At 48.9% G+C, this 23303-nt stretch overlaps 1 protein-coding gene across 2 annotated transcripts in view; it reads right to left on the reverse strand.

The window, feature by feature from the left end:
• Positions 1-8243: 8243 nt before the first annotated feature.
• Positions 8244-23303, reverse strand: part of PRKCE (protein kinase C epsilon) — a 480084-nt gene continuing 465024 nt past the window's right edge. Inside the window, exon 15 of one of the 2 annotated variants that reach the window (XM_078056612.1) lies at positions 8244-11454. In XM_078056612.1, coding sequence (XP_077912738.1) covers positions 11308-11454 — 147 coding nt within the window. In that variant the 3' untranslated portion in view covers positions 8244-11307. The remainder of the gene's footprint in view (positions 11455-23303) is intronic. The other variant, XM_036070369.2, reaches the window with a different exon arrangement.

Here is a 23303-nt window from a genome sequence, read left to right on the forward strand (position 1 = left end):
TCAGTTAATGATAGGAGAAGGGGGGCAGGTTTCTAAAGAGTGGTTTGTCCCCCTCACAGCCAGTCTACACTCTATCCACTGCCATCCCTGTGCCTTTTGGGGAATCAAACTGAGCTTGAAGCTCCTGTGCTGGGCCCTGGGTGGTCTTTATCCCAAATTACCCTGTTTCCTCTACCATCTGGGTCAACTCATAGACAGCCAGAATCCTGAACGGCTGGTGTCACACCTCTTTTCACAGATGGAAAAGCTGAGGCAGGAAGAACTATTAGTGGTATCTAGTCAGGGACCCACCATCTACGGTGGAACCAAACAACCAACATTCAAATGGAGGAGGGATTCCTTGAATCCTCATCTACCACATAGAACTAGAAGTGCCTGATCCCTTACACCCTCCCAACACTGATGATGTCTCATGTCCTAGACTGCTTCAGGCTTTCCCCTTGGCATGTACCATGGAGGATGGGGAGCTCAGAGACCATCTGCGCATGCCATCCCGCTGCAGAGGAACCCATGGAAATCCCGGCCCAGGAGGTGATGTGACCAACCCAAGGTCACCCAGCAAGTCGGAGACAGTGACAGCATTGGAGTCTCAGACAAGGCTCCCACTCCCCTCCCCCCGCCCCCACTCCCCAATCTGATTAGGGCTTCATGTGTGAGGCCTACATCACCACCACCCCCCCACCCCCCCCGCCCCGCCAGGCTGTGCTGGGCTCACAGCACTTAGCAGTCAGTAGAAGCTCAGTAAATGTCTGAATGGATAAGGAGGCTGGCGAGCATTCGAGCTTGGTCTGTGGCCAGGGGGAGGAAGTGAAGCCGTGGTTAATACTAAAGGTTAGTTTCTGACAAGGTCAAGTTTAGAGGGTGAGTGTGTAGCCAGGATGAGGAAGCAAACCATAGGAAAGGACTAGGAAGTCAGGCTTTGTTGGGGGCCCACCAATCTCTGACGGGGTTTAGAAATCAGTCGGGTGGGGGTGGGTGAGAGGTCAGCCTTCGGCGGGGGCTGAGGTCTCTGTCTCTGGTGAGAGGCTAATCAGCCTCCCTGGTGCTTCATGTAGCATCCGTGGCATCCCGAGGGCTCTCGCCCAGTCCAGAAGGACCCGTGTCCTGAGCAGGGGATGAAGAAGTTAGCTCTGGCGCCGGGAGCAGAGGGGCTTGTGAGTGGTACCGAGGCTCACGCTCTCCAGGCTGGGGGTTGGGGTGGCCTTGCGTCTGGGGCTGTGCTCAGCAGCTGGCCTGGGACGCAGACCCTGCATGAAGGGTGCGCAGTGACTAAAGAGACTTCAGACCCTTGGAGGCATTTCCTGTTTTCCAGTGAACTGAAAACTGGCTTCCTGCTTAGAATAGTCCATAGGGAGGGGTTCTTTTTCTGGTGCTGGGAGGGATGTGTGAGGGTGGAGGATGCAGGCTTTGCTGGGCTCAGGGACCAGCTCTCAGGGCCCTGCTAGGGGGCAGCGGCATGGGGAGAGGGGTGGGGCAGGACAGAGAGGATTCCCAGAGGCCTCTGCCCCGTTTCCTGGCTGTGCCTCAGTGTTCACATTCCAAGCTTTCTGAGACAGCAACACAAGTCTAATTCCATCAAACAATTATATCTACACGCAGAGGTGACATTTCTCTGGGAAAAATAAAGCGACAAGCATGCAGGACCTGTGTGGGGGGAGGGACCAGGGGCCCCAGGGGTAGAGCCAGGTCTTTGGCCCCAACTAGACGCAGCCACAAATGGCAGGCTTGAGTCCTGCATCTGCAGGGGGCTGGTTGTGTGGCTTGGACAACTTCCTGAACTTGCTGAGCCTCAGAGCCCTCATTTCTCAAGCTGGGGACCTAATCAACATCTCAGTGGCACAGTGCCCGCCCGACCCATGGCAGGCACACCGGAAGCCAGCCTCCTTCCCTCCAACCGAGCTCAGCAGTGAGAGGGGTACGTGGGCAAGAGGACGAGGCACATGTGTTCCCACAGCAATCCAATCGGCTCCCCTGCAGCCAAAATGCTCCCAGCTGCTGCTGCTGAACCTTCCCAGATCCGCCCCCTCCGCCCCCACCGGCACCCCCTTTCCACACCTGCGTGCACACCCTGGTCTGCCACCTCCCCACTCCGCTCCTGGATCTCTTCTTGCCGCAGTGGGTGGTAATATGAATTGAAGGAAAGACCTTCCTCCTCGGCCCCACCCAGCCTGCCTTTGGCTGCATTTATCCTCCCCGGCTTAGACTCTTCCCCTGCCAAGGATCACCCAGGAGCCCCCCACCCCACCCCAGCGTCCACACACGGTACAGATTAAACACCCCCACGTACATCTGGGATGGGCGCAGTGGAAGGCAGGGCCATTTCAGCAAGGACGTCAGCACGGAGCACGATTTCTAAGGCGGTGTTGGCCAGGACCAGTCTTCTGATTGCACCCCCACCACGGGCCTGAGCTCCAGAGGATGCGCTGGCTTCGGCTAAGTGGGAGGGCAGCAAGGGAAGGTGGGGAGGGGTCGTCCAGGGCAGCCCCTGCTCTGATTTCATCTGCCGTCTTTTGTGTCACCACTGTCACCTCTTAGTGAACAGAACCCACGAGGAGGGGCCCTCAGGAGCGGATCCCCTTAGAGTAGCTAGAATCCCCGGGGGTGATGAGCCCTGAGTGACGGGGGCTTATGCAGGTGACACAAGGGACTGGCTGCACATCTTTAACGGTACCTTACTTATAACTTAAAAAAAAAAAAGTTTAGCCCTACAATCCGGACCTCCATTTGTACTCTTGCTTCAAATGTTAGGGGTGGCCTTGATCTTCTTACGCATTATATAATTCACTTAATGGTCATATTTACTGTTTATTGTCTGTCAAGACCCTGCCCCCACCTAAGTTCTATAAGGGCACCAATTTTCATCTGTTTTGTTTACTGATGTCCCGATGAGGGGCTGGCACATGGTAGGAACTCTACGAACATTTGTGGAATAAATGAGAGAACGAATAGTTCTGCGTTATCTGTTCTGTGCTTAAGTACTTTCTGTCCTGTCTGAGCACATCTGACCTGTCCCTGGGTCTGACGGTTTGGGCAACCATCTGTAGAATGGGCTTAAGAACACAACAGTTTCACACAGTCATACGGACTGAGCTATGTAATTTCTGACCTTCAGTTTCCTTATCTATAAAAGGGGGATAAATGGAGTATTAACTACCACAGAAACTATCAACTACCTGAATCATGTGATTTTTGTGAGGCTTAAATGGATTACTTATGTCAAGTGCCTAACTTGATGTCTGGAACAAAGAAGGATAATGCAGGTGAAACAAATAATTAACGACTCAAAGAAGGAAGCATAAATGGTGAGATTCTGCAGCTGGTGCCCAGCCTCGAGAGCAGCGGGCGGCTTCCTGCTGCCGCTTCGCCACTCGCAGAAGGGCCTGAGAAGCAGTAAGGCTTGGAATAGTTTACTCGGCATTTGGGTTCTAGAACTGAGGCTGACCTGATCTCAGTCCTCGGGCAGCAACTACTGGATCTGATCAGAATCAGAGCGGGCAGTGAGACCTGATCTCTCCCGTCATCCACAAAGACAGCCCTCTATCGAGGGCAGGGCTGGGCTCTCCGGGAGACTGTCCCACCTGCAGAGACGGTCAGGCTACTCTGAAGGACTCCTGTGACCCTGACAATCTCATGTCGAGAGATGAAGTTGCACCACTGCCCTGCAAGCCGGGTCCCCCACCCCAGGCCTTCCATGCTACTCCAAGCTGAGCTCGGGTCTGGTGCTATTGCGGTAAACATCTTTGCCATAGACATCTTTGCTGCAAACACTTTTGCCACATGACTAGTTGGCCATAAGACAATTCTGCTGTAAAAGATAAAAAAAAACAAACAAAAAACTGATTGACGGTTTGGTTTTATTTCTCCATTGATGCCATGTGCCCATTTTTGTATTTGCCCATTTCTATATTCTATACATCTTCACCCTCATGATGGTCTACACAGCAGCACGGAGTGTTGAGCCCACGTTTCCCTTAGATCGCAATGGGCATGTGACCATATGCCAAGAACAAATAGCAACGTGGAAGGCCTTCACAGTGCGACACAAAGCTCAGTTACAAAGATGCGTCCTCGTACTCGGAAACACATACTTCTCTTAGTGAAGGGAGAAATTGCAGCGAAGAAAGAAAAAGCGAGATGCCAAATGAGACAAATCAATCAGCACACGCACACACGCACACACACACACAGTATAATATTATGATGGAAAGGCTTTGAAGACATGTGCTTTTCTACAATCCATGAAGTAAAATCAGTTATTTGAGCAGTGTTGCCAATAATCTACATTTTGAACATATACATTTTGAACGTATTCAAATATTTTGAATTTCACAATAAAGTCTTTTTAATGTTGCTATTCATTTTTCATGTTTTATTATGTCCCTTTTAATGAAAGTTTCATCTATTTTTCGTGATTTTTCTCTTTTACAGCAAAATCGCCTTATGGCTAATTAGTTATGGGGTGAAGATGCTTGTGGCAAGGTTGCTTACTGCCAGACTACCTGAACCAGCTGAGGGGCCACACGGAAGGCCCTTCTCTGCCCTTTGCCCCCCCCCCCCACAGCCTTGTCCTCCTTCAGTGCCCTCTCACCACGGCCTCCTCCAGGAAGCCTGCCTGGATAGCACAAACCTAACCCCCTTCTCTGGACTTCCCTGGCATCATCTACAGGGCTGATCTTTGTCTCTCTTGTCTGCATTCTGCTGCTCTTCTGCATGGGCCTATCACATCTTCTGCGGGTTGTAATTTCCCTGAGTGCTAAGACCTTGTCTTCACCTGTGTTCCCTTCCTGCCCCAAAGAGGGTCCTTCACAGGTGGGATGGGGTGTGTAGGTGCCCCTGGAGAGCTGAGGGGCAGGCCATCTGGAGGATGAGGGGAAACAAAGCACAGCACAGACAGGAGAGCCAAGCAGTCCCCGGCAGACTGGGCCATGCTGCCCGTGATGCAGGCCGGGCTCTGATCGGGGACAGAGTGCCTTGGGGAAGAGAAAGAAGAGCCACAGCTCTAGATGCGGTGCTTTGGAACCTTTTATCTCGCTGACCTTCCACAAGAGGACTTTGGGGTAGTAGGTCTTGTTATCACCATTTGATGAATGTGGAAACAGGTTTAGAAAGGCATGGCTGCCTGCCCGAGCGGAAAACCCGCAAGCCAAACCTCTCGTCACAGACTCCCTGAACCAATTTTGGTGATGCATTTCCTGGGCTTCTTTTTTGGTGATCTCAGTGGCTGCCAGAGGGGGAGGCTTAGCTGCTCCCTAACATCCCCGTGGACCACGTTCGGAGACACACGGACATTTTATTAGCCAGCACACACAGAAGAGTCTTGTGGCCGTTGAGCAAGTTCCATGTAGTTCCAGCTCTGTCAACCTCAGTGTTTCCAACAGTGCCTTGAAGAGGAGGTCCACCCAGGTCAAATGCGACCCGGGGCCAGCCACAGGAGAGGCTGCTGTGGGAGTTAGGTGACTGAGGCGCCGCCAGGACAGCAGAGGGACACGGGCAGCTTACAGGGCCCACCTGTGCCATCCCCAAGAGTAAGAGACAAAAGTGATCCTGGGGTGGGTGCGTGTGTGTGGCAATTTTTTATTGATGTATAATACACACAGAGAGAAGTCCACCAATCATAAGCTCAGTCAATGATCACAAAGTGAACATAGCTGTTGGGCAGCTCCCAGCTCAGAAAACAAAACTTACCCAGCATCCTAGAAGCCCTCTTCTGTGGCCCCTTCCAGTCACGACGTCCCCTCCCCACAAAGGCAACAGCTAGCCTGCTAGATTTCTAGCAGCACAGATGATCTGTTTCGCGAGTCTACACAAATGGAATCATACAGTCTGCCTTCCTTTGTGCCTGGCTTCTTAAACTCAACATTATGCTGCGAGATTCACCTATGTTGTTGCTCATAGCTGTAAATCATTCCAGGCTCTCTCCAGTGTCCTATTCTGCAAATACTCCACAATGCATTTCTTATTCTATGGTTGATAGACTGTTCTGTTGAGCCAAGGATACTCCTGTTTGGCTTTAGTAGACTTTCAGTAGTCTTTTTAGCAGCAAACATTTTTCAAAGTAGTCGTACCATTTTATACTCAAACCAGAAACACCGAAAGTTCCAACTGTTCCATATCCTTAAGAAAACTTGATAATGTCTGCCTTTTTATGTAGTCATTCTGGCAGGTGTGAGGTGGGATTGCACGGATTTAGATTTTCACTGCCCTGATTGCTAGGGAAGTAGAAGGCTACTTCTTTCATTGTTTTTTGTTTTTCAATGTGGAGATTTGTCTTTAAATATCTTTGACCATCTACTATCTCAAATATCACCAACGTCACCTTTCTAACATTCTCTATGCTAGTTAACAAGCCACCATTTTCCTTGAGAAAATATTTTCCTGGAATCCTTTATGCTAGTGACAAAACCTCCCGGTGTTGATGGGAGATAAGAGGGAGCAGAAGCACTTGCAGCAGGCTCCTGGAAAACACAAACATTCTTTTACCAGCTCTCCATCCCTGGAGGAGACACTCCTGATTGGCACAGCTGTTCCATTCTTCAGGTATTGCTTACAACCAACGTACCCTAAGTGTAGTATCATCGTCGAGGCTAAAGTACTCTCAAGTAAGAAACAGATTTCGTAATATGGCGTCTAAGCCTTCTTGCCACTCCATCTCTGCCACCCAAGAGTTATGACAACACGTGTCACGTGGCTCAGTCATCTTATCACATGGGGATCTTTAGGCTGCTGCTAACGCAAGCGCTGGACTCGGTTCAGGTATAAGGAGATGGAGAAGGGGCAATGTGCTCATTGATTCCATGAGGAGTCTGTTAGACTGGCAGGTTTTCAGTTCAAGGGCACAGCCACCCAAACAGGCTTCCCTGAGGCAGCTCTGGCACCATCTAAGCCTCTCCAGGAACCAACGTCCACGGTTTCCTGGAACAGATCAACCAGTGCCTGGCTCTCTCTCCTGGAACATGGCTGGGGGTGGGAGAGAGGTTCCAAACCAGGGATGCTGATCAGCAATTGACCTTTCTTATAGCTTCCATGGGGTTTGTGGAATATATAGATTTGGGAGGATGAGTTCCCTCATCTTCCAGACTTTGGAGCTGTCTCTTCTGGGCCACCAGGCAAGGGAGGTATAGGCTGGTCAGATTTCATTCAGTGAAATGCTTGGAGACATCTTCTTACCTTCCTAGAATAGCTCCTTTTATTTCTTCTGACTTTTATTTAAATTAATGAGACAGACAAGCTGACAAGATGTTTGTGTTTCCTTGGTCGCTTACCAAGACAACTTGCCTGAATCAGGGAGGAGACTATGTGATATATACAGCTTTCCTGTTGGGGGTGGGGGGTCTGGAGGTCCATGCTACATCCCCAGGCAGGCAGGAGACATTACTGAGGGGAGACTGAGAGTACATTCGGGATGACCTACCACAGTCATTGGCTTATGAGGAAGCAGTTTTGAGGGCTGAAAGGATGACAGGTTGATCATCCCTTCACCTGAGGATGACAAATAATAAACCTGCAATCATTTCCACAACTCTTAAGGAAGACAAAGTTTTGGTTAACTGAAATTTGTGGTGTACTCAAGAGTGTACTTTTGAGTTTCAAATATTCTTGAGAAATCTGTGTTGGAGAAAGAAGAGGAGGAGCCTTGCAGAACCAGCAGTGTGACATGAGAAAGGAGCCCCAGAACGAAGGAGGAACCGGAGAGCCCAGGAGTCACCATGATGGCCACGAACATTGGCCGAGCCGCGGAGGTGGGCACAACCTAACGCTCTGAGCCCCAGTGGTCAGTCGTGCTCCAGGTCCAGCCTGCAAGGGGCTCCCAGTCTAGGAGGAGTTTCCTGGACTCCAAAGACCTGACGTTCTGAAAGGCCAATCAGAACCTGAGTCCTGACGAGGCTTGAATGGGCATTGGCTTCAGGGAGATTCAGCGTCTGCTTCTCTAGAAAGACAAAAACGCGGGTGCTGCCTGCTTGGCTCGCCCATCTTCCAACACTCCCAGGCAGATGGGGCGGTTTCGCTCCACGCCCAGACCGCCCAGAGCCACGTCTGATCTACTCAGGCCCCCTCCATCCCTGCGGTGGTATTCCCAGAAGCTTAGAGGCAAGGCTGGGGTGAGTCAATATGGCCATGTGCATCCTTCCTGCATCTTCAAAGGACAGGGGAAAGCTGAAACCATGTCTAGGTTTTGGAATTTGGAATCTCTAACGACCCTGCCCCTCACAAAGGAGATAAAAATGCTCACTGGAGCCCAGAAGTAAGATTTAACGCCATTGTATTTATTAGGTTCTGAAACAATACACATTCACATCCTTTTGAATACAGTACATTTGGCACAATAATGTTTACAATGAAATAACACTAATGAATGGCAAGAGATTAAAATTACATCCAGAAAGGAAAAAAAAAATGTACAAATAAAGCATCACAATACAAAAAAAACCCTAAAATTGAATACATTTTATATTTAGCCAGAATTATTTTGCACATAATTTAAAAAGAGGTAATTTTTTAGCTTTTTTTTTTTTTTAAAGCAAGAATGCATTTTTTTCACCTTTGGAGGAAAAAAATGATGTTTCCACTTCACGAAGTCCATAATGAGAGAACACAGGAGAACAGCTATCCTTCATGTATTTTTTTGGCATTTTTTTTTTTTTCACTCAAGAGCTGGATAGATTAGAAAGAAATGTAACTGTGTGTCCGCTTCCTAACCCTTGTGAAAACTGAAAGGAAACAAAGAATGTTCAAGGAACACACAAGCTTTTTTTCTATAGACGACGTGGGATTTGAACCTGCCCGTGTGAGAACTTGGTCAGCTCCGGCCCCAAGCAGGGGGCGTCCCAGCCAGCCCAGCTCTGGTGCTGAAAGGGGGCGTCTCTGGGCCAGACACCCCGCGCATGACTGCCTGGAGCTGCCGGGTGGAATGTATTGTTTGACCTTCCAGCAAAAACGCCAGTTGTCCTGTGGGAAGGGCCCAAGCCCTTCTGAGAAGGGAACACCACCGAGGCCTTGGTGCAGGCCATTTGGCATTGCAGTTAGAGCTTGCTTGGTCATTCCAAGTTCATCGTGGTGAAGGAAGCAGAGGAAAAACAGAGCAGTAGTGATGCATGAGTATGATGGGCAGTCTTGTCATGTCTTCTTAAAAAATGAGATGATGCCACCATGAAGATGTTTCTGTGCTTGTACTCAACTCCAGAAGAGTCTCTCCCCAGTATGTCAAGTTACCGAAGATAAATTAAGTTAATCTACTGTTCTTCATCACTTCACTGGTACGCCAAACACACAAATTGATATAGTATAATATTTGAAATTAATGTAAGAACAGATAATAATTACACCTGAGTTTTTAAAAAAATAAAAACAAAAGAGAACTGAAGGTCATCGTGAGTAACAAAGGCTGTGACCGGCCAGATGCAAATATGGACACCAACTTCCTAGGGGCTCGAGCTAGTCACTGTCCAAGCTTTGAAACCACCATCAAAAACATCCCTTTCCCTTCCCCATCTCTATCAGGGCATAATAGAGCACAGGAGAACTATTTGTGAGACTTAATATAGCTTAATATATGTTTACATCTTCTGAAATAAACCAAAATGAAATAAACAATACAAAGGACTCCTCCCCGCCCTCAAGAAAGAAAGAAACACACCTTATCTCTCGGTAACTTGAACCAATATGCTTACAGAGTATTGCACCTGGACATTATTATAATTATTCTTTCATAGACTAAAGTTTTATAATATGCCTGAACATGCAGCAGTTGATACCTCTAAATTCAATGAATTAATTCCACAGGCTTGCAGCAAACACTATATACAAAAATCTCAAATGTACAAAAGGCAAAAAGCTTCATTAGTGCCACTCTGCCACTCACAAGTATACATATTTAGGGGCGGCTGGGAAATCCACGTGCAACAGCTGGAATGGATTCCATTCCCTGCTAAATCAGTTCGGTAAAATAGATAATCAAATGACCTCCGGGAAACATATACACACAGCCACAGAGAACCCTTGGAAATCGAAGAATGTAACACTGTTAGCAATATCTACAGGAGGTAACATCACATCCATGAGATCGTGTCCGCATGAGTTGCCCCGGCATGGCACACAGAAACACAGCTCCAGGCACATCCGGCCACGTTGTCAGTTTCCAAACAAGTCGCTCGTCCGTCTCTGGATACCCTGCACGTAACCCCCGTTTAGCCTCACTCTGCTCGTCTCAAGAGCGGAGATTTCATATTTCACTTCACACGTGTAACGTCTAAAGACCACGACACAGTAGTACTACCATTTTCGCAGAAGTGCGCAAAAGGAACACGCCGTCGCAGGAAATAAATAGTGTGTGTGCTGGGAACTTAGAACGAAACCGGAAAGAGAATTTGGGAGTGAGCTTGACTAGAACCTCAGGGTCTGGGCCATCGCCACGGTGGCCTCTGTGTTCAGCCAGAACTTGAAGAATGAGGAGCGCTCCTTGTTTCCTTCTCTCTCGATTCATCCAGCCCCCATGCGCCACGAAAGTGTGAACAGCATCAACCTTGGACGGTTGGTTTCTCATTGTATATTAGCCCTTTAATAGCTCCCTGCATTAATATTGGAATTTATACCTTTTGGCCAATCAGAAAGCCAACTTGCTAATATATTTTTCAAATGTCAATCGAGTTCAAAAATCAAATTTCTTTTTCTACAAAGAGGGATTTCTTCCACGAGATACATGCTCTCACAACGCTGGCATGCCCCAAAGCTAACACCAAAGCAAGGCGAATGAGCCATTCCAGAGCAAACTGACACAGGGAGCCCACCCGTGCATCTCGCCGGCTGTCTCCTTCACAGCATGCCCCGAGGGCGCCCACCCCCAGGCTGGAGAAGCACCCGTCTCTCCTGGACAGAAGGGCAGAGGATGGCAGACGGGGCGGAGGGGGGGGATGAGAGGTGACAGTTGTTGGGACCCTCTATCCGACAGCAGAGCCGGGGGCTTCTTGTTTGCTCTTCTTGTTGCTCTTCAAAGGAAAAGAACTGAAGTTGCATCACTGCTGGGAACCCCCGAGGAGGGGAGACAGGCTTGCCGACACACCAAACACTGCCCGCCGACCCCATGCGATTCGGCACGACTGCTGAGACAAGGACCAAGAGTGCCATCTGGTCCCCAGGTAGAAGAGGGAGGACCCGGCCTGGGTCAAGGGAATGCAATAAATAGAGGGTAGACGAGGGACTGGGGCTTTGGAGAACAGGAGAAGCAGTTCAAGACCTTCGGAGCCTCCAGAAATCGGACTCTTCTTGGCACCCCTTCCTGCAGCATCACCAAACTCCACCTGGAGCAGCTTCTCAGGGCATCAGGTCTTCACCAAAGTAGGAGAAGCCTTTGAATTCCTCCTGGTTGATCTGCTTCACAATTGCTTCGTCCACGAGCGTGAGTACTGGCTCTTCCCGGGTAAAGTCTTGGTCAAAGTTATTGACGTCTCTTTTGGTTTTCTGCGAGAAGAAAAGAGAAAGCACTGACTCCAGGCTGACCTTCCTCCCCAGGGCCCCCCATGGGGACTGGGCATCACATTGACCAGCCTCTCACCAAAGCAGACTGCTGGCTACCGAGAGCAGACCCAGGGCTGCTCCGATGAGGTCACGATGGATGGCCCCAGGACCAGGAGGTGGCAGAGGACTTGGAGAGGAAGAATGAGTCCAGGTGAGAGGGGATGATGGAAAAGCAGGGAAGTGGGATTCCCACAGACTGTTGTGTGGGGGTGGGGTGTGTGTGTCTGGGAGAGTGGGATGCAGAGTTCTCATCTCACACTGCCCCTCCTAGTCTAACCCTCTGGCTCCATCGAGACCCCCATCCCTATGACCCAGGGAACACACTCGAATCTCCTTCCCCCATCGAGACCTCCATCCCTGTAACCCAGGGAACACACTCAAATCTCCTTCCCACAGAGTCTCCAGTGGTCTTTCTTCTCTAGAGGTAGACCTCCCTAACCTTGCCAAGTCTGCTCCATAGCACATCCTCTAAGTAGGAGGCTGAGTGGGGGGCGGGGGGACCATCTTCTGGGAAGCCTGCCTCCATCCCTACCTGCACCCACTCAGAACCCTATTTTGCACTCCTACATTATTTCTATGATTATTTGCAATGAGTTTTGTGTGTTTGTCTTGACCGAGAGCTCCTTAAAGGCAGGGGCCTTGTCTTCCTCAGCCTTGGGTTCCCTACAGGAAGCATCTACTGAATGAATGAACATGGGAAAAAACCCACCAATGACTCCCCAGCTCAGAAGGACCCATACCTGGTTGGGAGGCTCAAGTTCCCAAAGTAGGGCTTATGGTCTATAGGGGGGATGTGGAGGGCAGCAATCAAACAAATCCTGGTTTGGGGAGAAAATCTGAAAGTGTGAATCACTCTGCCTTTTGGGACTTCTGGTTAATTTGGGAGCCAGTATTCCCGTCTCAAACACACACTGCAAGAGCTAGAACAACCTCCATGGAGAAGTCGGGACTTGGCTGGGGCTGGAAGAATGAGTTACAGTCGCGTTGGTAGAGATGGAAGACGTAGCCTTGGCAGGGAGAGAGATGGGGCAAAGGTGGGGGTGGGGCAGGAACACGGAAGATGGAGAACAGGACGATGGGCTCACCGAGCCACCTGGGGTAGAGTCCAGCCTGGGGATGGAGGGAGGGAGGGCGAGTCCAACTGCAGGGGCCTTCAGCACCAGCCCCCCTCCCCTGTAGTACACGGCATAACGCCCAGGGGCTTGAAGGAGCTCCTGCCATACTCTTCCAGGCGCTGATTAACTGGTGTTACCCAGGATTAGTGACCCGGATGATGGAATGGATCTTGTGGAAATCGCATTATTATTTGTAGGAAGAATAATATTAATATATGCTTTGTTCTGTGCAAATGAGTGACCTGAAAGACGTTAATAAGTAGTCTGAAAAAAGTGGTTTTGAGACAAAGCTATTTTTGCACCTGGTTCTTGGAGGTTTGCCATGTACACTGGCAGATTAAAGGCTCTGAGATGTCCTAGAGTCAAGAAACTGGGTTCACTGTGTTTAGGACAGCCTTCCTCAAATTTGACATGAAAGTTCTTTTTTTTTTTTTTTTCCTGAATAGCTTCTCAGCACCTCCCTTAGGAGAAGAGTTCTGCAGGACACGGTTTGGGAAGGGCGGCTTTATAGTTTACGGAGCACCTTCCCATTCGTTTCCTTATTTGGTCCTTGGAACAGGCAGGTATTGTAACCCTGATTTTACACATGAAGAAAGTGGGGCTCAAAGAGATCTGCTGACTCAAGCAGGATCACCTGACTAGTTAAGAGCAGAGTCAGAGTCAAATCCGGGTCTCTGCATGATGCCGTGTGCGTGGAGCGTCTGGAGAGCTGGACCCTGCAGAAATGGAAAGACAGGGCAAGGATCGAAGCCCACCAGGAGATATTTAGGCCAGGCTGCTGGGCTATCATGGAGCCAGAAGGGCTGGCCAGTGGGCAAGCATGGCAGGAGAGGCTGTGGGTCGGGGTGAGAGTGGGTGGGCTTGGTGGGGGAGCATGTCTGCCGATCACCCCAGGCTGAGATCAGAATCAGGTGGACGGCACAGAGCAGGGATGAGTGAAGCTTTCAGCACCCATCAGGCCTGCTTGGTGTCTTTTCTCTGGGCTTGAGCTGCATAGTTCAGTACGTCCCAGAGACCTTGGAGGGGAGACAGAAGGGAGATATAGAAAACCTAAGGGATGGAAACAGGACCTGCAACTGAAGGACGTGCATGTTGCCGTTGAGATGGGGAAGCCAAGACATGGCTCAGTAACCTCTACCAGGAAGGGCTGGCTCCTGGGCAGGAAGACGATCTGATCTCCACCTCTGCTGTGTATACCACAAGAGGAAAGGAAAGGGGGGCCCTTCATGGACAGGGACTTCCGAGAGGAATACCAAGCCCATCTCCATAGTGACATGGGAGGGTCAGTGCCAGGGGAAAGGGTGTGATGATGTGCCTCTTCTGAACATCTCTGTCCAAGGAGGGATGGATTCACTTGGATTGAGGAAGGGGTTGCTGAGTATGGGCCTGCTGCGCTGGGTAAAATGAGTCTAGGAGGAGGAACGGGGTGGGGAGGAGTGACTTGGGAAGCACAGAGCATCATCCCAGAAGGTGACCAAAAGATGTCCTCGAGGGGGGGCAGAAGGGGCTGGAGAGCAGTAGAAGGGGTGGTAGAAGAAGAGGTGTGTGAAGAGGGGTGAAGAAGGGAGGCAAGGAAGAGGGCGGGAGGAAAACTCATTTTGTAACATGGCCAAGGGTGGGCCGTGCCTGGGTCTCCAGTACCTACAGAAGCGGGGACCCCTCCTTCCCGGCTCCCTCTCACCGGGCACGCACGAGGGGGAGCTTGTGTATAGAGAAGCTCGGGAAATCTGGAACTGCTCTGGCATTGGCTCTCCCTGTGTACCTACTGCTTGTGCTTCACCTTTCAGTTCTGAGTGGCCATTAGTCATGGAAACTGGTTTTGGTTCCCGAGGTCAGCTGAGCGTGGTGGTGGAGCTAGACTCCACAGGATGTGTGAGCATCGTCACCTCTGACTGAGTACCAGGGATCCAGGGTCAGTCAGCACAGCCACGGATATCCTTCCCAGGGGACCTTGAGCTCCATTTCACACTGGTTTGTGGAGCCATCTAGCCCAGCTCTGGGCTTTCCAGGGGTCACAGAATCCTCGGTAGCATGTGAGTGACTGTGCCATTCAAGAGCTCTCGAGAAAAATATACTTGCTTCGCCCACCCCCTTACGCAACCTGGCCCAGGCCCTTCCAAATCCTTGGAAGCATTTTAGGTGCATGTCAGTTACTCATCTCCAATTCAAAAAGCCAACATCCCCACTATGTGCAATGCCTATTAACCTTAGACACTTGAGAAGTTTTCCAAAGCAGGTATCTCTGGGAAACACCATCCCCTATTAATAGCATGGAGATGGCATGCATAACATCCTCCAATTTGAAGAGGATTGGTGATTATATCCTTTACTCACTGATTTTATTCTTAGAAAAGCTGCTGCCTCCCTCAAAAGACTCAAGCAAAAGACTCAACTCCAAGGTTCAGATGGGCAAACCCTCAGAGACACTCCCTGTTTACCTAGATCCTTGGTCATCCCATATGCCTCTCCTAAAATCTAAATGTCAGACTCTTAGCCCACACCCCAGAGCCTACGAGGTGACCCTGGGACCTCTTCAGACCTTATCTCCTCCATGAAGCCCTTCCCACATCCTTGTCCCACACTCAGGGGGGCAACATGGAGTAGGAGAGAGAACACCTGCTGATCTCTTGTCCTGGGACTGGCCCTTCCTAATTATATGCTTCTGTGTGAAGTCACTCTTTGAGACTTAGTCTTTCATCTGTAAAATGGAGGTAGTAACAGGCACTCCATAGGTTGCCTTGAGGACTCAGTGAGATGTCAGAAGTTAGGTGCCTAGTGTAGACCCCAAAATATAATGGGCACCTAATAAATGTGTCCTCCAAATCTTAGCAACCGTGGGCAATGGGCACATCATGTGCAGCTTAGCTGTTACCCAACACAGTCTGTGTGATCTGCCCACTGACGCCAATGCTTCTTGAAGGGACTGAGCCTTACATTCTCTGTATACCTCCGAGTGCTGAACTAGTGCAGAGCCAGGGTCTGCCTGAACATCCCAGGGCTTCTTCCAGAGATTGAGATTCTTCCAATGGCACCAGACAGCTCTTGGGAAAAGCCCCCGGGTCTCATAGTCCTCTACTTCTAAGCCCCTTCAGGGTCTCATCCCCACCTAGTTGCCCACTTCTTCTGGGCCCTGCTGCACCATGAGGTTCTCTGGACTCACTGGCTTCCCTCGACTCCAAGCCTTTGCACAGCTAATCCTTGGCCTGAAACCCCCTCTCCCATTCCCACCTTCTGCCCCCACGTCCTCATCCCCCAGCTGAGTTTCTCACCTTGCCCATCCTGACTTAGATGCCCTTCCTTCAAGCAGCTTTCCTGTCCTTTTAGGCCTCTTATGGGTGCCCCATCATCTCTCCTAACTCATCACTTCATGGATCGCATGTATACTCCTCCTTTCAACTCATCTGTCGGCTTTGGGGACGAGGACTGGGTTGAACTCACATTCCGTCCCCAGCCTACTGCCTGGCCCGGCAAACAGTGAGTGCTCAACAAATATCTGCTGAGAAAGGAGTGGCTGTATTTCTCTTGCTGCTACTATAGCTACAGCCAGTAAAGTGTTCTGGATTCAGGACCACTGGCAGTTGTGGTACCAGAGGGCTTTTCGTTTGGGGGAGCGCAGGCCAAGTGGCAAGGTGGCCGACGCCCGACTCATGAGGGGCCCAGAGCGGGGCAGCCCAGAGAAACAGGTAGCCTTAGGCCTAGTTCGTGGGGTTTCCTCTCTGAGCAGTGGTCAGCTCGGGGCCCTGGGGTTCCCTGATGGCTGGAGCAAGACAAACACAAACAGGTTCAACCAGGGTCTGGGACAATTCCATCAAGACGGATGGGTTAAGGGGAGTTGATGTCACTTCCCTTGTGGCTGCTATTAGAGGAAAAGGACACTCCCCTCCCTGCTGGCACCCCTTCAGAGATAAGGTCTGGGAGTTGAGAGGCCGGGGCCAGCCGTGGGGGAAGGGCACATCTCTGGTAGCCGCAGCGAGGCGAGTGAGGCAGCTTATGGAAACAGTTACAGGGAGCTCCGGATCCTTCTGAGAAACTGCATCTGAGAAGCAGAGCTGCTGGGCCTGCCTTCTAACTCACCAGAGGCGGCTGAGGGCTTGGGGATCGGCCTGCTGTTGTAGTGCTTGGACGTCGGCACGGACCCGGGCCGGCGGCCTGAAGGCTCGCTTCCTGTCTGGCTGGTGCAATTCTTTCACTTACTGTACAGAAGTCATAAACACGAGCTTTCGGACGAGCCAGCGATTTCTGCTTCTGTCTTCATCTGATTACGAGGAGATCAACAGATGACTTTGTTCTCAAGCACAGAGAAAACTCCCTAATCTCACAGGCTGGGGTGTGGGGCTGGCTTTCATGTGGCCACTTGGCTGGTCCCTGCCCAGCTCTTTACCTCTGCCTGGCATGACAAGAGCACAGGTAGCGGTCACTGTGATCCCCGAGCACGACCAGAAGGGGGAGGGTGGGGGAGGGACAGGCTAGCTCCACACGGTCTCCAAGGCCAGCTTTTTTTGTCCAGGTCCCATGTCAGGTTCCAACTCCCTCTGACAGCAGCCTCACCCAATCTCATCCCCTCCCAGCTCCCACGGCACTTCCTGGGTCACGCATGTGGCCCCTTCTAATATGTCCTGTGTGTCACAGCCCCCTCTCAGATCCCGGAATGTACTGACTGCCCAACGGCAGAACGTAACATCCATGGGCTTGAACGAATTTCATTCACCGTACCAGTCAAACCCCAAATTCCTCCTAGCTTTGAAATGTCAATAGTCTTCTCTAAGCTCCACTCTGCTCTTTTAAATACTTGAAAAGGAAAAGCAAGAATTTAAATAATTAGAATGCTTGTTCACTATCAATGAACCGAATCTTTGCATACACACATGTATTCATTATACCATACATTCGAAATAACAGAGGACACGTGTCTATGTTTATACACACATGCTTACATGTGAAGTTAAATGAAATAAACAATGTGTAACTGCATAGTGCCTTGCCTGGCAAAAATGAAGGTTGGAACAGAATTTCAAGTTAGCGATCATTTACCCAGAAATTTCTCCAAACATAATCCTCCATCCCTTTCTCTCCCTTTTAAATTTGTTAACCGAGGGGCGCCTGGGTGGCTCAGTTGGTTAAGTGACTGCCTTCGGCTCAGGTCATGATCCTGGAGTCCCTGGACCGAGTCCCACATCAGGCTCCCTGCTAGGCAGGGAGTCTGCTTCTCCCTCTGACCCTCCCCCCTCTCATGTGCTCTCTCTCATTCTCTCTCTCTCTCTCAAATAAATAAATAAATAAATAATCTTAAAAAAAAAAATTTGTTAACTGAGTACAAGTCACACTTTTGGATCTTCCTTATAGAAATCAGGGCAAGATGTACAGAGTTCATCTGGCACTGGCCTGCCCATGGACCTTTTCTAGCACCTACCCTGCTCTGAGCCCTCGGTGGTTCCCTACCTTTTTAAAATCCACCTCCTCCTTAGCATGTAGCGGCCACAGCGGACCTCTCAGTTCCTGACTCTGCTCTGAGCAATGCCAAGTGCTGTGGTATGACCTTCCACTTGGTGGGAGCCCTCCAGTTAAACTGATGTCTAAGATAGTATCGATGTATTATCATTTCTCAAGTAGCTGTGATGACTCATTGGTGCTCTTAGTGTTCTCAATCCAACGTAACCCTATTATGGTTGAACGGTGTCTCCCCAAAATACATGTTGAATTCCTGACTTCTAGCACCCCAGAATGGGACCTTATTTGGACATAAGGTCTGTGCAGATGTCATCAAACTAAGATGAAGTCATGAGGGTGGGCCCTGACCCAGTGTGACTGGTGTCCTTATATGAAGGGGAAGTTTGACCACAGAGACAGACTTGCACAGAGGGAACCCCAGTGCAGAGACACAGGGGGAATGCCACCCGAAAAATGGAGATGCCGCCACAAGCCAAGGAATGTCTGGAGCCACCAGAAGCTGATGGGGGCAAGGAAGGACTCCCCCACCCCAAAACCCCCTTGGTTATGGGGGGAGCATGGCCCTGCTGACAGCTTGATTAAAGACTTCTCATCTCCAGGACTATGAGACAATAGGTTTCTGTTCTAAGGCACCCAGCTGGTACTTTGTCAAGGCAGGCCTAGGAAACGAATACAAATGTCAACCTTCTGAAGTTGATTTTTTGAATCCAAATGTAATCCTTTACTTAACTTTGATTTTTTCTTATTTTGGTACTTATTTCTGGCTTGTCGAGAAATCTCCATAAATAACAATTCTGTAATTTACTTCTCTGATCTCAGTCTGTGGCCAAGAAAGGAGGGATGATAAATATACCTCGCTTGCCGAGGTTCTAGGAGAGCATATAAGTCAAGCTCATGTAAACTCTGAAGTACTATGGGAATATAACGTTAATTCTATCATCCATCTTCTCTGCTCTATCCTTTGGCTCTGTGTCATCCTAAAACATGACTGGCATGCCTCCCATTACTCCATTAACACACGTATGAAAATGCTGTGTGAGGCAGGCTCAGGCTCGGAGCCCTCTGACCTGCCCCCCACAGAGCCTTCTTGCAAAGCTGACAGGTCTGCCAGCACACTGGGGGGCGGGGGGGCATTGTTGTTAAATCCACTGTGAACTGACCAGCCATGGTCCCTTTTTCCATCTTGTTCAAGAGGATGATATCAGAGACTTCCAATTCCTTTGCTGGAACAAGGACACATAATGCCTGCCTCATTTCTCTGGTCTACTGGTCTAGAAATGAAGTTAATTGGCTCCAAGTGATTACCATTTGCCCCTCAAGTGTCCACAAGCTATATTCTTAGAAAAACTTCTAGATCTCACTCTTATAGCATCTAACTCCAAGTATCCCCAATCCACATTTTTTGTATTTTTGCATACAGGGAGACTATTTGCCCATCTCCCATCAATTGGTATCACTGCTCTATTCCATCAAATCCAATTTACCAAGTAGTGGGCATAGCGGATTCTTCAGTAACCCGGCATGTAATTCACTTGGGCCTAGAGCAAGGGGCTGCATGCTGGATCGCCAGGAGCTTTGCAGAACAGTGAGGCCGGCCCCACGTCAGAGACTCAATGTCATCGCTCGGGGATCTGGCCCAGGCACGCCCTAGCTCCCCTGGGGATCTCTATGAAATGTGATTCATTAATTCACCTCCCTTGGATTTCAGTTCACTCTTAGTGGTTTTTGCCCTAATCTTTGTATTTCCAAGAGATTTCCCTTTGGGGAAAAGTTAGAGACAAAATAACAGCCTTGCTTTTTGTCACTGGTTAACACAGTGGTTCTCCATCCTACCGACGCATCAAAAACAAACCTCGTGCACTGCTGGTGGGAACGCACACGGGTGCAGCCACTGTGGAGAACAGTATGGAGGCTCCTCAAGAAGAGAACTACCCTACAATCCAGCAATTGCACTACTAGGCTTTTACTCAAAGAATACAAACACACTAATTCAAAGGGATACATGCACCCTGATGTCTACAGCAGCATTATCTACAATATCCAAGATCTGGAAGCAGCCCAAGTATCCATCGACTGAGGAATGGATAAAGAAGGGGTTGTGTATATATATGATGGAATATTACCCAGACATAAAAAAAAAAAAAAAATGCCATCTTGCCATTTGCAACAATGTGGATGGAGCTACAGAGTATAATGCTAAGCAAAATAAGTCGGTCAGAGAAAGACAAATACCATATGATTTCACTCATATGTGGAATTTCAGAACCAAAACAAACAAAGGGCAAATAGAGAGACAGAGAGAGAGAGAGAGAGACAAACCAAGAAACAGACTCTTAACGATAGAGAACAAACTGATGGTTACCAGAGGGGAGGTGTTTGGGGGGATGGGGGAAAGAGGGGATGGGGATTAAGGAGCACACATGCCATGATGAGCCCCATGTGATTAAAATACCTAAAAAACAAAAATAAAAACAACCCAAAGTGCAACCACATGGACACTTGGACCTCGCCCCATACCTCATGAATTGGACCCTCCAGGGGTGAGGCTCAGACCTCTGTATTTTTTTAAAGTTTCGTAAGTGATTCTGACAGGCAGCCTGGTTGAGTCCCTCTGTGTAAAGGAGTAGCGGATCCCCTTCTTCCTTCTTTTCCTTAGCAGTTTCAAAAGGCCTTTTTGTGGTTTAAAAGCCTATTTAGGGGCCTATGGTTGGGTTGTTCTAGATTTGGCTTCCTCTCAAGTTCATGGTACATATTGGCCTTCCTTCTCAATTTTGTGCCCGCCTTTCCTTATTCGATATTAGTCTTTATACATCGGGACGTCCAAGAGCTCACGGGGCACCACACTGGTTTCTCCAGGTGCCACCTGTGAGAGGCAGTGTAGCTCAGTGGGTTAGCGCGGGGGCTCTTCAGCCAGCTGGCATTCCACACCTGCTTCTGCCCAGCTTGGCAGCCTTGGGCAAATCATGCAGTCCCTCTGTGCCTTAGTTTCATCGTCTGTGAAATGGGGATGCTAGTCGTCCTCCCCATATATTTGTTATAAGGAGCACTTGAAATAATACACTGAAGTGGTGAGAATAGTACAGGGCATAAAGTACAAGTAAATTATTAGCATTCCTTCCTCATCAAGATTTATCACAAGTGTATGTTTAGAACAAACAGCACTGTCTTTGGGATGGTCCTTGAAAGAGAGTTCTACTTGATCTCACTTCACAGAATAGTCACTGTTTCCCTGGGGCACCCTGGGTGTTTTCTTGTCCCACGCGCTTGAAGTCTAGAACTAACAGTCTGTTCTTAAAAGCAAAGAGCCAAATGTGTGACACGACACCCACCAAAGAACATTCCTGATATTGGGGTTTGGTTTTTTGTTTTGTTTTGTTTTGCCTTCCTGCCCCTGTTTTTCTTTCCTATTTTCACGGATATTATATTTAGAGTATGTACTTTGTATATCCTGGTGGGCCATCTTTAAACTTTCTAGAATAAAGCAAGATAAAAAAAAACAAAAAGAAGAAGATACATTTTACATTTAGTACTGCTGGTTGTGACGTCAGAGCTCCTCTGTAATGAGCATGGGGTGTGTGTGTGTGTGTGTGTGTGTGTGTGTGTGTGTGCACGCGCACGCGCAGGGGGAGCCCAGGGAGCACGGAGAGCTGCTAAAGAATGGGGCGCAGTGGGCATCGTACGCCTCACCCATGATGCTGCCTTCAGGAACAAGACCCAGGGTTTCCAGGTCTTCTGAATGCCCAAGAAATGCTCCAGATGCATTTTCATGTTAGATCTAATTTTTAAATGTTGCCAACTAATTCAATTAAAAAAAAAAATGGTAGCTTGGCTGAAAGGGTCACACAATCTCCAGTTTGTGACTTCTACTCTAGTAAAGTTACTTCCATCTTTTAGGGGAAAAGAAAATCAAGACTCATTTGCTTTTTAAGCACAAATGATTCACTTCATGGCATTTAAAAATGGGGAGCCACTTGGTTCCTGGCCGTTCACTGGTCCAAAGGAGAGGGTTATGGGAGCATGGTGGTCTCTGTTGCTGGCGTGCAGAGCTCAGGAGCCACCCAAGCCTCAGGTGGTGGCCTCAAATGTCTCCTCTCCAAAATCTGGTCAATTGCCTTTTGTCTAAACCACTTCTGAGGGAAAGCTGCTTTACTCCTGAGGCAGTCTGTACAAACATATTTTTTAAAAGGACCAACTCCCTCAGAGTACCAGGCATTCCGAATGAACCACCACAACTGAGTTCTGTCAAATCAGCTGTTGGATGAAATTCAACGATTTCCACTCTCTCCTTGTCCCCTCATTATTGTTTGCGAGACTATAAAAAATACACATTTTTACAAATTCCATTTGAAGAGTTACTTTGGAAACACTTACTAGCTAACACCAACCTCCTCCCTCACACCCAGAAAATACTTCAGTGCTCGGAGGAGTCCGGCCAGCTACAATGTGTATGAATCAGTGGTCTACAAGGGGCCTACAGACCTGGCCCTCTGGAGGTCCATTACAGGGAAGGGCGGGTATCCCCGCTATAAAGAGGTTGTTACCAAACCTTGTACACTTGCTACAGTGCTTTTTAAACAAAACTTCACAGCAACTATCTGAAAGTTGGGTTCAGCTGGAAGGCAGTGCCGACTGGAAACCCACAGAACTTTGAAAGGAGACCCCAAGACACAACTCCCTGGCGTCCTCTGCTTAACACGGTCAAGTGGGAGAACTTGTCACGGTGGTTTTCAAAGCTGCTCTACCTCTAAATTCTACAACTCGATTATTATTTTTTTTAAATTTAAATTCAATTAATTAACATATAATGTATTATTGGTTTCAGAGGTAGAGGTCAGTGACTCATTAGTCTTATATAACACCCAGTGCTCAACTACATCACGTGCCCTCCTTAATGTGCATCATCCAGTTACAGCTCAATTATTTTAAAATGTGAAGTATTTCAAGCAAGCCTCTTAACCTGGGTTCTTACTCCTAAAGCAGGAGTGGCAAGTTTATTCCGAAGGGCCAGATAGTACATATTCAGGTTTTGTGGGCTCTAGGGTCTCTGCTACGATGGTTCCACTCTGGGTTGTGGCTCAAAAGCAGCTATAGACAATACAGAATTGCACCAATACGTCTGTGTTCCAGGAAAACTTTATGTATGCACACTGACACTTGAACTTCATATAATGTTCATGTGTCACGAAACCTTCTTCTTCAACCATACGAAGAACAATGTAAAAACCATTC

This window comes from Halichoerus grypus, chromosome 10 (assembly GCF_964656455.1).
Source record: "Halichoerus grypus chromosome 10, mHalGry1.hap1.1, whole genome shotgun sequence".
NCBI classification, from domain to species: domain Eukaryota; kingdom Metazoa; phylum Chordata; class Mammalia; order Carnivora; family Phocidae; genus Halichoerus; species Halichoerus grypus.